At 52.8% G+C, this 16473-nt stretch overlaps 1 protein-coding gene across 3 annotated transcripts in view; it reads right to left on the bottom strand.

Annotated features, from left to right (window-relative positions):
• The window catches only part of ABAT (4-aminobutyrate aminotransferase), a 63190-nt gene that overhangs the window by 5248 nt on the left and 41469 nt on the right, over window positions 1-16473 (bottom strand). For all 3 annotated transcript variants that reach the window (XM_004586745.3, XM_058680817.1, XM_058680818.1), the window contains exons 6-14: window positions 14161-14210; window positions 8829-8909; window positions 8200-8292; window positions 7658-7720; window positions 4443-4506; window positions 3856-4004; window positions 1606-1743; window positions 1100-1267; window positions 180-326 (exon numbers count right to left, since the gene is read on the bottom strand). In XM_004586745.3, the coding sequence (XP_004586802.2) occupies window positions 180-326; window positions 1100-1267; window positions 1606-1743; window positions 3856-4004; window positions 4443-4506; window positions 7658-7720; window positions 8200-8292; window positions 8829-8909; window positions 14161-14210 (953 nt within the window). The remainder of the gene's footprint in view (window positions 1-179; window positions 327-1099; window positions 1268-1605; window positions 1744-3855; window positions 4005-4442; window positions 4507-7657; window positions 7721-8199; window positions 8293-8828; window positions 8910-14160; window positions 14211-16473) is intronic.

Genomic DNA, 16473 nt, shown 5'->3' with positions numbered 1-16473 from the left:
GTTCGGAGACTGGGCACAGGACTGGGGACAGGGCAGCGAAGCAGTCCCTGCAGAAGGCACAGCATGAGGTGAGGCTGGGGGGCTGGAACCGGCAGGGTCATCCTGGACCACCCCGCAGGAGGCGCTGAGACGTGTGCCCCTTCACCCAACCGAGCCCCAGGTACAGCCTGGGGAGGTACCTGAAGGTCCAGCAGCCCCGTGAGCAGGGCCTTGCCAGCGTGGGTGACATTGCTGAGCAGATCCTCCCGCTTGATGACGTTGATGACCTCGGCCAGCAGCAGGTTCTTGCACGGGTCCCCAAGCCAGGTGTTGAAGATCCGGTAGGGCTACAAGGAGACACAGGGTATTGGAAGGGCTCTCCCCATGACCCCTAGCCTCCGGACACGCCTCACTTGGACAGGAGAGAAGCCAGGGTAGGGAGTGGCCACCAGGGTTAGCGGGACACCACCTGCCCTCGTCCCCACCCCGAGGAACCAGGACAGCTGGCTCCTTGGCCTTGTACCCCACAGCCCTCAGAGGAGGAGGTCGAGGCTCTGGGAGCTGCTGTCGTCTGCCCGGGCTGCAGGGCTCAGAGGTGTGGCCTGGCTGTCAGTCTGACCCTGCCCATGAGTGATTTGGGACATGTCATCGTGGCCAGCGAACACACACTTCCCACCCTCCCTTATGATCAGGAGTGGCCAGGGGACCAGGCCCATGTGGAGTGTTGGAAACAGAATTGTGAATGTAAGATTTCTCGGAAGGCTGCCAAAGACAAGGAGATGGGGCACTCTGTCCTGGCCGCCTCCTACTTCCTGCAACTGAGATGTGATGGCTGGAGCGCTAGCAGCTGTTTTGGATCATGAAGCCACCTTGAAATTATAGCTCAGAATGGCAGAAGGAAGGCACTTGGGCTCTTGGTGGCTGCGGGGCGTGGGCAGGACAGACTCTGTTTACACAGGTGCTAGTGCATAGTTAACAGCATGGACTTGGTCAGAATCCTGGCTTTGTCACTTACATGCTGTGTGGCCTTGGACAACTTGTTTAACCTCTCTGTGCCTGGCTGCTCATAAGAAATGATGGGGGGGGGGGTGCTCCCCGAGGGAAGGCAGCATGGACTCACAGCATTGGGCCTGAACTCTTCCTTGTGGAAGAAGCCCCCCGTCATCATCTTCTTGCTGAAGGTCATCACATCTGCGGGGTCGTCCAGGCCCCAGTGCTCATGCGCCCAGAACTTGCCCGTGCAGCCGCCTCCCGTCTGGACCTCGTCTACCAAGAAGGCACAGCCGTGCTGGCCCAGGATGGGAGAGGGCAAGTGAAGACCAAGAGAAGACCGCTCACACCCACACCCGACACCCCCACCACCCAGCCCTAGGCTACCAAACCCCAGGGCCAGCCGAGCCATCCCAGGACTGTGGCTGAGTACAGCATCATGCGCATCTTCCCTAAAGATGGGAGCATTCAACTCCGCCCACGCCGATGGGGCCGATGGCTTCAGCCCTGGTCCCATTCAGAAGGAAGTGCCTCCAGCAGTGAAGCCCGTGCTGGGCTCCCCAGGCCCCAGGTACCACATCCCGCCTATCACCCAGAAATTCCCACGGCCCGAGAACCGTGGTCCTGCCCTCTGACCTTCCTGGCAATGTCTCGCAGCTTCCGAAAGAAGTCATCGGATGCGTGGTTGTCTCCGCCCTCGGACTGGATGGGCTCCACGATGATTCCAGCCACTGTCTTCTTCTTTTTCCGATATTTCACGATCAGATCCTCCACCTGCATTCCAAAAGGGGAACGGAAGTCAGCTGCAGAGGCTCTGGATAGGCAGCGGGGTTTCACGTGCCCATCCAAAGAGTGCTGAAAATGGTTGGGGGTGTGGGGGAGGGCTGGTGTGTGCTGCAGTGGGTTAAGCTGCTGCCTGCAATGCTAACAGCCTACATAAGCACCGGATGGAGGTGCAGGTTTATCTGTTTCCTATCCATTTCCCTGCTAACGCACCTGGGGAAAGTAGCGAAGATGGCCCAGGTAACTGGGGCCCTGCTATTCAGGCGGGAGACCTGGGAGAAGCTCCTGACTCAGGCCCAGCCCAGCTCCAGCCAATGCATGCAACTGGAGTTAACCAGCAGATGGAACATCTCCCCCTACTCCCTGTAACTCTTTCAAATGAATAAACAAATAAAATTTTTAAAAATTATGCTACTCGGGTCTGGTGCAGCAGCCTAGGAGCTAAAGTCCTCTCTGGGATCCCATATGGGCACTGGTTCTAATCCCGGCAGCCCCGCTTCCCATCCAGCTCCCTGCTTGTGGCTGGGAAAGCAGTCAAGGACGGCCCAAAGCCTTGGGACCCTGCACCTGTGTGGGAGACCTGGAGGAAGTTCCTGGCTCCTGGGTTCAGATTGGCTCAGTTCTGGCCATTGTGGTCACTTGGGGGAGTGAATCATCAGAAGGAAGATCTTTCTCTCCTCATCCTCTGAATATCTTCCCATTTAAAAAATAAATCTTTTTTAAAAATTATGCTATTTAACTAGACACCAAAGTGGGAATCTTTTGTGGATGTAAATTATATGTTAATGAATTCAAAGTTGTTTTAGCTGTTACTAGTGAGAGGAAGTAAGAGAAGCAACTGATTGTCCCTAAGTTGTTGCATTTCTTGTGTTCTTGTCTTAAACCGTCACCTTGTAGATAATGAAAGGGTAGTAACTGAGGTACTTTCTTAATAGTTGAATAATCATGTCATTTTATTTTTAACATTAATTTTATTTAAAAGGCAAACAGAGAGAGCTCCCATCTGCTGATTTACTCCCCATAGTGGGCATCACTGGGGCAGATGGAGGTCTGAACCTGGAACTGAACTGAGGTCTTCCATGTGGGTGTCATGAACCCCCTCGAGCTTGAGCTGTCAGCCAAGCCTCCCAGTGTACCTGGACAGGAATCTGCCATCGGGAGCTGGAGTGTGACAGCGGCAGGGACGCTGCTCTGGGCTGTGGGTGTCCCAAGAGGGATGCTCCAAGCGCTTGCTCTGATAACAGTGGTCCTTTTCTCACCCACGTATTCAAGTCTGAATTTCCAAGACCCCCTACCACCCTAGACTCTCCAGTACAGTAGCCCTGAGTCCCATGTGGCTATCGAACACTTAGAAAGCAGTCGGTAGAGTGAAGTACACGTGGCAGGTTAAGCTGCCCTTTGCAAAGTTGGCAACCCATCTCGAGGCATCTGAATACTGCGATGATTTCAAAATGTGCAGTTAACGTGTGTAGTATTATATTTCTATTGAAGAGTATGGTGCCTGAGACCATTATCCTATCTCTTTCATTTACCACTGAATATGCAGCACCTAGCATTTGGTTAAATATCTAATAAGTGAACAGTAAATATGGAGTGAAAATGATGCTGTGTTAAAGAGCACAGCCAGCAACCGTGTTTGAGCTCAAACGCAAACCCAGCACTGGTGCTCACTGTTGTCTCCCAGCACCAGGGTCCTCCCAGGGCCCGTCAACAACTCAGAGCAGGGAACAGATGAGGGCGGCTGCTTGTGCTTGAAGTGCAAGCCCTACACTCAACCTCAGGGCAAGTCCCCAGAGCACTCCGAAAACCAGCAGGCTACAGGTGCTCAGGCAACCATATTCTTCTAGTAAATCCATATTCTCTTATTTTAGAGTCATTGCAGTTTGGCCCCCAGAGACTTAAAGGACACAGAAATGGGTGTCAGAGTGGGGTAATGGATTCTGGGTGCTAAAAGCAACGTTCTCTTCCTCCCTTTCCAGGTGTGGCACCCAGGGCATCCCACCCCTCTGTCCCTCCCAGGGAAGACTGTCTAGGTGCCCAGGTGCACTCTTCCTGGGAGGACCTGGAAGACCCGTGGGGTGGTGGAGGTGGTGGGCGGGTCACCTCCTCCAGGCAGCGCGCTTCTTCTTGCTGGTTCTCTTTCACAAACTCCTCCAGAGGATACTTCAGCCGGGGAAAGGGCGCGATGGGCCAGTCGAAGGAAGGAATGTCGATCTTGTGAATGGCTTTGGAGTGCGTGGTCGCTAAGCAACCTGGGTCCAGCAAAACAGAGAAGCAGGTGCTTGGCTTGGGGACTGGGACTGTCCTTACCTTAGATCAAGTGCCATTCAGCTCAAAACTTGGAGTGTTTAGGGAGAGCGCTAATTGCATGCACAACACCCATTCCTGATACACTCTGGAGACGAGGTCGACCCTAGAAACCCTAGTCTGTGTATGCATTAGCTTTGTGACTTATCACAAGTGATGCTAGGGCTCCAAAGACAGACAAACAAGGGTTCAAATCCTGACTCTGCCACTAAATGGCACAGTAAACCATCCTCCCTCTCCGTGCTGACCCTGCATTTCCACACCTGCCAAGGGGATTGGACACTAAAAACCATCAACACCAGAACAAAGGCAGCTGTCACCACTGTCGCTGCTCCCACTGTTACCCTAAGCAACACCTTGGGACCACACCGGTCCCTCCTTACCCATGGTCCTCCCGTGGAACGCGCCCATGAAGGAGAGGATGCTGTAGTCTGGGCACCCGGGGGCCTAAAACCGAGAGACATCAGGCATCAGCCACCACCCTAAGGTGGGGCCAACGCGGACGTTACAAGCTGGATCCCTGGAGGTCTTTATATGCCCCACTTGTTCAACAAGCATTTCAAGAACATTTACAGATTTCCCATAGATGGAGCTTGAGTCTCCCTCATCTACAACACTTGGGACCAGAAGGGTGTCACAGTTTGGAGTTTTTCAGATCTTGAAATATCTGTCTTGACTTCTCCAAGCTTTAGAGACCCTATCTCTCAGGTGGGCCAAGTGCTGCTGGCGCAGGGTCTCACCTGTGGTGTCAGGTGACCTCAGATGAGGGACTGAGCCAGCTCCTCACAGAGAGGGTCTGTGGGCTGGGAAAGGCACCGGTGGGGGAGGAGAGGACTCCTTCCTTTCCCTTTCCCTTGGCAGCTCCTCCTTGCCTTTGGGAATGGCATGAAGCTCACAGCAAGAACTCCACACTGCTCCTGCTTCCATCTGCTGGTTCTCTCTTCCAAGGAGTTCACCCCACAAGTGTATTCACTGTCCTACAGCAAGGGACTTGTGCGTGGAGCCGATAATCGTACACACAGGCTACTGACTGACGGTCAACAGCCAAAGTTGATTAACAGCAGGAGACTTCAAAAGTCTGAGAGTTCCCGAGATACAAGGAAGGAGGGTCTAACAGGATGTGGTTTACATGCTTCCATGCAAGGGGGTCAATCAGTAGACAACGTGTTCTAGCTACTAATAATTAAACATTATATGGGAGAAGAAGTACCTTTCTGATCAGTTATCGAAGCTGAAGGATTACATCTTTGTTGCTGCGTTTGTTATTAAAAGTGCGAATGTAAACAGGGGGAAAAAAAAGTCGGAGGATGAGGGAGTTCCTGTGCCCATACTTTTCCATTCCAATTGCTTCGGGACCTTTGCCCTGAGTTCCCAGAGTTTTCCCACGGGATTACAGCTGGTTATGCTTTCACACAGGTGAGATTCCTCACTGTCCTCCCCTAACCAACTGTCTTCCTACAAGGGAGTTCCTACCACCAGGTTTTCCCATTCCAACTGCTTCAGGGCCCTTGCCCTGAATTCTTACTTTTTGACAAGATTACAGTTGATAGTTTCACAACAGTGAAGTTTGCCATACAATTCACATCTTCCCACACAAGGGAACCCATGGGGCAGAAGTGCCTGGGGTGCCTTGGAGGTGACCTTGGGGTTGAGGCCCTAAGGAGGCTGGTCTAGTTTGATTTTTTTATTTTGTTTTTGCTTTTTTCCCCAGGCTCTCAGAAACTCTGGGAAAAGTCCCCTTGTCATCCTGCAAATTCCACAAGGCCATCTGACGTCTTCCACTGTCTCCCGATTACAATGCAACGCACATGAAGTCCACTTCATTAGTCATTATGCACATTCCAGTACAACCACTAATGAGGGGTGAGACAGAAAACAGCGGCTGGCATAAGATGTCCACAGATACCAAATGAAAGAAAAGCCAATTCAGAGAAAGAGGTAGAGGGAGGTTCTGTGACAAAAATGGCCAGAGGAGACAATGCAGGCGTGTGCTTAAGTGGGCTTATAGGAACAGAACGAAAGGTGTGAAGACTTTTGCTAGCGAGAGGCAAACCTGGGAAAATGTACACATTAAGAAAGCACAAGAAAAAAAAATTCTGAGCATCCAGAAGCAAGTTTTTGTAAAAACAGGTTGGCAGGATTCCTCCCAGGACGTTTCTGTTTTTATGTCCACGGTTGAGGGCACCGGGTCCAAACACTTGACATTCCGCTATTTTCACTAAATTGCAGCCCGTGTGCTCTGGCCAAGAAAAATCTCACGCTGTCGCCAGGAGAAACCTCATGCCATTATTTCTGCTGCAGAATATTGTGAATTTAAGCAGTGGATAATTAAGCTCAGTGGCTCTTGATTCTTGCTTTTTTTTTTTTTAAGACGTATTTTATTTGAAAGGCAGAGTTACAGAGAGGCAGCAGCAGAGGTAGAGATCTTCATCTGCTGGTTCACTCCCCAGAAGGTCACAATGGCCCAGTCTCCCAAGGACATGAGCCATCTTCCATTGCTTTCCAAGGCCATTAGCAGGGAGCTAGATCGTAAGTGGAGTGGCTGGGACTTGAACCGGTGCCCATATGGGATGCTGGTACTGCAGGTAGTGGGAACCCACATTGCCACAGCACTGGTCCCCTTTTTCCTTTAACGCAGTGGACACTTCTAAATCTTAATGAGAGGTAGTGGAAAGGATGACGGCATTGTGGTGTGGCGAGTAAGGCTGTTGCTTACAACAACATCCCACATGAGTGCTGGTTCATGGCCTGGCTGCTTTGCTTCCAATCTGGCTCCCTACTAATAGCCTGGGAGAAGCAGTGGAAGATAGCATAAGTACTTCAGCCTGGCCCAGCCCTGGCCACGGCAGTCATCTGGGGAATGAACCTGAAGATGGAAGAGCTCCCTCCCTGTTGCTCCCCCTCTCTGGGGAACTTTCAAAATAAATAAGTAAATCCTTACATCCAAAAGGGACCCTGCTCACAGACTGCTGGACGGGCTGACTCAGGGCAAAGTTGGACATGCAGCCCGCAAGCTCATCCACTTTACTGTCCCTGCCAGCTCCGTCCTGTGGGGACTCCTGGGTGTCTTTGTAAACAGCTGTGGGTATGTCTGGAAGCTCTACCTTTCCTGGTAGTCCTATTCTTGGTGACTGATACTGCCAACATCGGTGAGACGAACACCCTGTGTACACTGAGGATATGTCAAAAGTTCTTTAGAAAATGAAGACAAGTTCACTTTGGTGTCAAAGTTTTGAAATCAGTCACTGCATTTTTTTCCCCATCATTCACATTTTCCATGAACTTTAGAAAGGTCCTTCGCATGCCTAGATTTGAAACATTTTTGAACCAAAATCAACTTTAGTTCCAAGAGCATTTTGACATACACCATTGTATTTACACTTTGCATTATTGTAGAGATTTCACTGAATGCCTGTTTGGGCCTCATGGGCAAGCAGTTTTCCTGGGAAACTGGCAGACATGGGCAGAAGGAGCTCCACCCAGCCACGATCCCCAGGGCACAGATGTGGAGGAGGACGGGGTCATGCAGCCAATGTCAGCCAAGGGGAGTCAAGCAGCACCCCCACCCACCCAGGGCAGGTGGCCCCGCGGTCCTCACCTGATTGACCATGCAGGTCTCCAGCTCTTCCTTGGAGAAGCCCCTCTGCCCTCTCTCCTTGTTCTGACAAGACAGAACAGAACAGCATCTTAGGCTCTCCATGCCTGACTGAGCTGCAGCTCGCCACCCCCAAATCCAGACAGCTGGAGCAAGAGCGGATACAAGACTTGGTCTCATGCGTGGGTAATGACACGCCTGCCTCGCAGCACCAGACTGCCACCTGTGTGCTTGTCATGGTAAGAAACAGTCAACTTGCTAAGACACACCTGAGTGCCAACCATGAGGGCCCATGTGGCAGGATGTGTGGGAGAGCAGTGTGATGCCACGGTGCAGGCTTGATACCAGAGCCTGGGCCTGGGCACCATACCCGCTGGGATGCTGGGGAAGTTCCAGCCAGGCAGTGGCCCTCCCTGGGGTCCAATGGTCAGTGAAGTCTAATTTTCCAGTCAGCTGGCATGAACAGTGGGAACAAGGTAACATGTGACTAGGTGAAGGCGTGTGTGTGTGTGTGTGTCCCTTCACAGGCAGACCCCAGACCTCACCCGGTACCACATGAAAATGGTCTTGAAGGCGTTCTCGTTGGAGCAGGAACCACAGGCCATCGTGATGAGCTGGGACATCCCTTTGGGAGCCACCTGCCGTGAGGAATAGAGCTGTGAGTTCAGGTCCCTTTGGGTTTCCCATGTGGCCTCCTCCTCCAAGCTCTCTCTTCACAAGCGCTGTACCCTGGGCCCGGTGGTTAGGAGAGGAACAAGGGATGTCGCAGAACTACAAAAGGGACCGAAGCCCCCTCTGTCCCTTCTGCTGTGACTATCACCCCCACTTTCAAATGGAATGTAAAGTTTCCACTGACTGCAATCATCAGCAAAGCCTGGTAAGTCAGGGGGAGTGAATATCCCACGCACAACCCCTGTCCTGGGCAAATGTAAAGTCCCCTGGAGCTCCCCCGTGTCCTATGCACAAACAATCCCCTTGTCTTTAGAAGGAGGGTGGCAAACACTACTAATGCCAGTGGAAGCCCCAGCAGCAACAGCACCTGAGCCCCTTGTGGCACAGATCCCAGGGCTTCCTGCCCCGCACCCTGTGGGTACCACCTCTGGGACCGAGGTCAGTGGTGCCAAGGCTGGCGGGAAGTGGCACTGTGCCAGGGTGGTTTCTGGAGAGAACTCACCGAGAGCAAGGATTCGCGGAGCTTGTCCACAAAGTTCTCAGGAGGCAAGATTCCCAGGGCCGGTCGGTTGATGAACGTGCTCTGCAAAGGTCAGGAGACAAACAGGGACATCTGAGGGCCTGCCCCGGCTCTCGGCCCTGCTTCTCCCACACAGTGGTCAAGGAGCTTCTGCATGTGCAGCAGGCTGGTGGGGAGGTCAGACTGTTCCAAAGCCTGAAAGAAATCTGCAAGGCTTGTGTGGAGTTTGTGTGGGCCAGGGACTCAGCTATGTAAGCCATTACCTGCTGCTCCCAGAGTCTGCATCAGCGGGCAGCTGGAATTGGGAATGGAGCCAGGACTTAAACCCAGTCATGCACCATGGGGTGCGGGTGTCTCAAACTGGCATCTCAGCTGCCACACTAAACACTCATCCAGAATGTCTAAAAAGCAAAGAACGCACAATACCAAGTACTGTCAAGGATGGAGAGCAGCCAGACTCCTCAGAGCTGGACAGAAGGTGACATGGTTCAGCCATGTTGGAGAGCAGTGAGGCATCTTATAAGTTACACACACCCTTGTCGTTTCACCCAGCAGTGTACCCCTAGGCAACCTTCTGCAAGCAAATGCCAAAAAGAGGGGAGCACCCAAACCACAGTCCATGCACACAGCACGGGCACTCAGCACCAACAAGAGTGACCACTGCACACACACAACCAAGGGATGAACATCAGTGCTGAGCATGCGCCAAGTGAGAGAGGCGAGAGGCAAAGGGCCACCCACTGGGCAGCCATTCCCCGTGGGCGGGGCAGAATGACAGCAATGAGCACAGCTCCTGCTGGCCAGAGGTAGATGTAGGGCCACAGAAACAGCCTTCTTTACCAGGAAATCAACAGTGAGAGCCAGGTGGGTGTGAAATGGGTGCTCAGATCTGGGGGTGGGGTGCAGGGCTATCTGTGACGGGCTTGTTCCCTTGGAGGTGGCTCAGCCCCACCCTGTAACGTGGGAGCAGGAGTGCAAACCAGGGGAGCCCACACCTCCAAATTTCAGAAGAAAAGGGAATGCAGACTTACATGCATTGCCCAAGCAAACCAGTCTCTTCCCGTCATCTCTAAATCAGGTGCAGCCGCTCCGACCCTGACAATGGGCTGACACAGCAGGGCCGGGGCCAAGGCTGGACCCACAATCTCTCCAACTCTGGCCTTCAAAAAGAGAAAAACCAAGTCCAGCCTGGAAGGACACCTGCCGAAGCTCAATGAAGCCTGCTGGTGAGGCGTGCTGTGGACCCTCCAACGTCCTCCACCCTGATCTGGCTGTCTGCATTTCCAGTTCTCCAACAATGTCACACACAAGAGTCATGTGTGAAAGGATCCATGTAGCATGATTTAGATCAACACAGAAGAAACATGCCATTGGTGCCCAATGCTTGCTTATGTGGCTTTTAAAAATGATGCTTTAAAAGGCATTGCAAGAGGCCCAGCAAGGTAGCCTAGCAGCTAAAAGCTCTGCAGCCTCAAAGTGTAGCACGAAGCAACCTTAGCTTGCAGCCACTGACCACCCCCAACCCCAGAGCTTTGGTGTTCTCAAATCACAGGATGGGGACCCTCGCTTGTAAGCAGCCTGTGAGATGACACAGCACATGGAAGATGTGGCAGCTCAGGCTCAAAGCATGGAGTTGTGCAGATGGAAGGCCTTGAGGGCACAGAGTGGCACGTGGCCCACTTGGCCAAGTCCATCCCTGAAGGGGGGATGTTACATTGCAATCAGCACTCAACTGCGGTGTGACCCCTTACTGAAGTGTCTGATAACACTGCACAGTGTATGGGCAGCGTAGGAGATGGCCCTGGTGACCTGAGAAGTTACAGCCAGAGATCCAAGGGTACCGGCATCATGTTTACACAGAGTTGCAGGGGGAGGAGTGGGGCACAGTCAGGTACAAAAGGGCTGATCAACTCCTCTCATCAGGGCTTAAGATGAAAACCTGTCCTGCACAGGTAGAACCTCGAAACCACCAGCTGACGGTGTCTTTAGCCAGGAACTATCAGGAGACAGTCTCCCTGGGCACCTGCTGCAGGTATCACTTTGTACTAGCAGTCAGCCACCCCTGCTCAAGGATCTCCAAGATCCTCTGCAGAAGAGCTCATCACCCCATTGTGTCAGACGTGACAGCCCTGCTGAAGCCCAGCACCGAGAACAGTGCCCGGCACACAGCAGGTCCGCAATCAAGGAGGGTGAGTGGACACCGGCTGGGGAAGAAAGTGGGAGGCAGGCTGCCAAGGGTTCTGCTTTTACACTGGGGGCACTCGGGATGTGTCCTGCAGGCACAAGAGGGCTCCATGCATAGTACACAGAGGACAGCTTGGAGGAGAGCACAAAGGTGGAAAACCAGTGATGGCGTGTGGTTACTGGAAAAAGTTCATGTGGGAGAGGGAGGGGTTCATGGCTGTCCTTGTTAGAGGTGAAAGGTGGAAGGAGGGTACGGGGAGGTGCCTGGCTGTCAGAGGGTGGCGCAATTCCTCCAGCCTATCAGAATCCTTGAGCCTTGATATCACTTGTTGCTGGGGACGCTCCAGCCTAGAGCAACAGTTGACATGGCAAATGTGTGTGACATGTTTGTTGACGTGTGTTTTCAGCACCAACTGCCAAGGCATCTGGGCTCTGTGCAACGTTTTGCAACAAAGCTGGGCTCTGAATGTAAACATCTCTGTGGAGCCTCTGCAGACGGGTCGCATCCCACTTCTTCTGGGGGATGCCCCGAGCCTATCATGGAAGAAGGAAGACAAGCAGAACCTCCCTCCTCAACCAGCCCTCCTAGAAGGGCCCCCCCAGCAGCCCTCCCAGACAGGACCCTCTGCCATTCTGAGGGAAGAACACCTCAGAGCCTGGGACTCGGTGCCTGGCAGTGTTGGGCTTTTGGTTCCAGCAGCCATTCTTAGACCTCCTGGGGGACTCGAGCTTCTTGTCCCAAGCACACCGCTCTAGTCAAATGAGAATCCAGCCATACCACTGAGTGCAGCAGAGAGGCGGAGCAGCTGCAGTGTCCTTGCTCTGTCCCTGGAAGTGGGGCTCTGAACACAGCTTGGGAAAGACCCTGGCAGGACGGGATCTGTCGAAGCTGAACAGACACACCACAGCCAGGAACTCTGTCCCCAGCTTCGGATCCACCAAGACATACACACTTTCTAGCAGCCTCAGGTTGGAGCTTAGGCAAAGCACAAACCAACAGCAGGATGGAGGGATGAGGTATTCCACCTGCCGGTTAGGCCACCCGCATCCCACATGCCTGGGTTTTGATTCTGGGCTCCAGTTCCTGACCCCACTTTCCCGCTAGCCCAGCTCTACATGATGCCTCAAGTAACCAGTGGGTCCTTGCCACGCATGTCCGAGATTCAGACTGAGTCCCCGGTTCCTGGCTCCAGTCTTGGGCTGCTGCAGACATCTGTGGAGTGAACCAGTGGATGGGAGCTCTCACCGCCTCCCCGTCCTCATCTTTCACACCTGGGATCCCACATGGGCACCAGTTTGTATCCCAGCTGCTCCACTTCCCATCCAGCTCCCTGCTTGTGGCCTGGGAAAGCAGTCAAGGAAGGCCCAAAGCCTTGGGAACCTGCACCTGCGTGGGAGACACGGAAGAAACTCCTGGCTCCTGGCTTCGGATTGGCTCAGCTCTGACCACTTGGAGAATAAACCAGTGGATGAGAGAGCTTCTCTGTTTCTCTTCCTCTCTGTATATCTGCTTTTCCAATAAAAAATAAAATAAATCTTACCAAAAAAAAATAATCAGCAGAGTGGTCTAACTAATTTGGTTGGAGGAATGGGAACAGAGTGGGGGCACATGCTGAGTCTCCTTTACAATTCCCGCATTCTTAGTGAAACTTCACTGTTACACCAAAAGCACAGATCTCAGCAGATGCATGTTCAACACGTCTGTGTGTTAGAGGAACAGCTACAGCCTGGAGGGAGATGCTGCCCCCAGCCAAACAGGCTCTGTGGGTGTAATAAGGTTCTCAGTTGGTTAGCACAGGGAGATCGTCCTGGATTCTTTCCTGCCAGTGGGTGGGTCCTTGACAGCAGAATTGGGACAAGAAGACAGGGGAGCTCTACCTGCTACTGCTGCCATGAAGCTAGAGGGGCCGGCCGGAAGCTGAGGGGCAGCAGATCTGCCAACCACCTCCAGGAGCCCCGCAGCAGGTGCTCCCTCGGACCTTCCAGCTAGGGGCTCAGCTCAGCCACTCAGCCCGGGAATTCAGCTTCGGGAGACCCCAAGCAGCATGCCTGGCTGAGCCCGCACCAGACCTGGCCACCAAAACGGAGAGATGACGCACAGCTGTTTGACATCATAAGCTTGCTGTCCTTTTGTTGTTAGCAAGGGAAAGTGGACACACGGTGGTGACAACAGTTCACAAGGGGACAATGACAGGGAAATGACATTTCAAAGTGCTCCCAAAGGGGATGCCAACGAGGAAGGCTGGGAAACATGGAATGCAGGCAGACCACCTTTGAGTAGGACACATCAGATTATGCATGACTGTCTGCACACCTGTGACACTCTGCACAACTTGTCCATGGCTCTCAGACACACTCAGGGTAGAGACTGAAGGCTTCCGCCGCAGGGGCTTCTAGAACACGGGGCTCACTAGGATCCCTTGGCAGATCCCTCTGGTTGTCTTAACTGAGGGGCTGATGCTGCTCGCATCCAGGGGAAAGGCCTGGGATGTAGTTCAGCTTTCGCAGTGCCCAGAACAACCAACACCACACGGTATAAGCAGCTCCAAATGCCCAGGGCCAGGGGGCACCTAGAAGCCATGGGCCCCCGCTGTGATCCTCCTTGGCTCCTTGCCCACACTCCTCACCTTCTCCTTCCTGGGACCAGTCCTTCCGGCTCTCCTGACAGCCCCTTCTTATCTCACAGCTAGGATGTCACTGCACCAAGCCCCAGCCCTTCCACCCTCCCAGGAGTTCAGCCGCCTGAGGCTTTTCTTCCCAACACCTCTACTGGCTGTGTGACTTTGGGTAAAGCCCTAACCTCTCTGTGCCTCATCTTCTTGGTAAAATGGGGAAGACAGCAGGACCTCCCTCACCATAGCTGCCACAGGCAAACACAAGATCTGGTACACATTATGCTTGTCACCAATGTTAACCATTTGCTGGCATGACACGATGCCCACACAGCACTCCTGTACTCAGCACGATAGCGATTCAGAGGAACCAGGATGTAGGTGTTTTTCTCACCAAGGCCTGGAGCACAAAGTATGGGCTCCACATGAACAACTTAGGGCAACAAAGGCCGCCCGGTGACTCTGTGAACAGCCAGGCAAGCATGCAGCCCGTTGCTTTGCAGCCCCCGGAGACGTACCACATTCTGAGGCTGCTGGACGACTTTCACCAGAGCAGGGTGGCTGTAACCTGGGGAGAGTAGGTTATGGTTAGAGACCAGCGGCCGCAACTAAGCGCTCCCTGCCCTGCCCTTCCTGCCCAGTCCTGCAGCTCCCTTCACTCTCCACAGCCCTAAGGAACCCTTGTGGACAGAATGGCATTCCACCCAGAACCCCCTGACCCACAGCCTCTCAGGGTGCATCCCAGAAAAAAGTTCAACACATTCTTGGAGAGCTTGTGGCATCTGTGTCCAAAAGGTTTGCCATGGGCTGAACTAGACAAACAAGAGAGGTGGTGGATGCAAGCTCAGAGCCAACTTTGATAGCTTGGCTGTCACAGTATGGTCCCCGATTTCTGCCCCAGTGCCCATTGGCTATGGGTGAGCTCACCCAATGGCTGCAGGGTTGTATGTGCTGCCAGCTGCAGCCTGTGACCACCACGGCTTCTTCTACCCTGGCACATTCCCACGTCCCACTGCACCTGCTGTCCAGGTGGGGCCGATGCAGATCAGAGGAATAAATTATGCCTCATCCAAATGATGATGCCTTTGATTGTGACTGAAATTGTACAGAGATACGTTTGCCTATGCTGGGCGCAGCCTTAAGATCTGCTGCCAAGCAGGAAGGGAAAGCCATGGGGGTAGGGATGTGCTATGAGTACACAGAATTTCTCTGTAGAAGAGATCCATAATGATTGCTTTGGGGAGGAGAACTGGGGGTAGGACTTTCGCTAGGGAGAGACCTTGCACCCTGACTGCGTCAATTGGAAAAGGGTTTGTGCAAAGTTCATCCACAAGGCTTTTGTCCTTTGGTCGTGCTGGTATTGAGCAAGGTGTTTTAATCAGCCATTGCTTTACGGGAGACATTCCCTGTGACTGCATGTTGATGTAGTCAGGTCTCTCCCAGCAAGACCCTCCCTACAGGCCATCGCCCTGGCAACCCTGGGAGGTGATTACACGTGACATCGGAGCACCAGGCAGTGGCAGGGCCTCTTGGAAAAGACTCCACCACCTGGTTTTATTCTCTGGACCTGAGCTTTCGAAACCCAGCAGCTCATATCCTGAGGAAGGCCTCCACACCCTCAGGTGTGTTTTGAAACCTTGGCAGGTGTCCACATCACCCTTGGGGCCTGAAGTGATGGATGACTCCCTTTTCTACCTGTCTCATCGGAGTCCCCTGTCCATGGTGATCTTGTTTTGTGAGACCCAGAAAGTCTTTCAGAGTCTGGCCTTCCCAGGCTAGAGCTAGGCAGTCCTAGGGGTACTCCTCAGGGTCAGCAATTCCCTGGGTACTTGGGGACAACCTGGTTTTGACTGAATCAGAATGTGGTGATGATGATGGAGGGGTAAAGCACTTAGACAAAGCCCTGGCTGCCCTGGGATCTACTTCAGATACTACGCAAGTCAAAGATCATCAGGAAAGGGGTAACCATGCACGACCCTCTACCCACTCACGTGAGCAACTTGGCGCTCCGTGAATGCATGTGTCTGCACATTTTGCTCACACTGTACTACCTGCCTGCTTCTTTGCATCTCAGTATAGTCACATTCTTCTGCCTCAAAGCCCAGAGGAAGACCTTCCACTTCTAGGAAGCCTTATCCAAGAAATTGCATCTGCCATCACTCATTTAACCCCACATTCCCGTCTCTTCCATTATTTGGTATTTATCATGTGCTGCCTGAATGCAACAAGTCATCTCAATAGAGTGAAAAACAAAGATCTTTGGTCATCTTAATTGATGCAGGAAACACATGTGACAAAACCCAACACTGCTTCTTGACATCACATTTATAAAACTAGAAACAGCAGGGCATTTCCTCAGGGTTAGTGTGGTGGCTTATGGGTAAAGTTGCCCCTTGCATTGCCAGAACCCCTTTTGGGTGTTAAAATGTGTCCTGGCTGCTCCACTGCTGATCCAGCTCCTTCATAATTGTCTGGGAAAATCAGCAGAGACGGCCCCAGTGCTTGGGCCCCTGCCATCATGTGGGAGACCCAGATGAAACTTCTGGCTCCTGGCTTGGGCTTGGCTCAGCCCTGGCTACTGCAGCATCTGCGGAGTGAACCAGCAGATGGAAGCCCTCTGTGTGTCTCTCCCTCTCTGTAACTCTTTTCTTTTTAAACTAAAAATATAAATCTTTTTTAAGGTATTTCTTCAGTGTGACAAAGGGAAGCTATAAATCCCCCAACTGACAGCAAACTCCGTGGAGAAGACTGAACATGTTCTCCCACGATCAGGAAGGAGTCAGGGTGTTCACCGGGATGTCCATTAAGCTAATACTCGAGACTCCAGCGAG

The sequence above is a fragment of the Ochotona princeps genome, chromosome 24 (genome assembly GCF_030435755.1).
Source record: "Ochotona princeps isolate mOchPri1 chromosome 24, mOchPri1.hap1, whole genome shotgun sequence".
NCBI classification, from domain to species: Eukaryota; Metazoa; Chordata; class Mammalia; order Lagomorpha; family Ochotonidae; genus Ochotona; species Ochotona princeps.
Note: the sequence above shows the minus strand (reverse complement) of the source record. Positions and strands in the feature narration are given on the sequence as shown.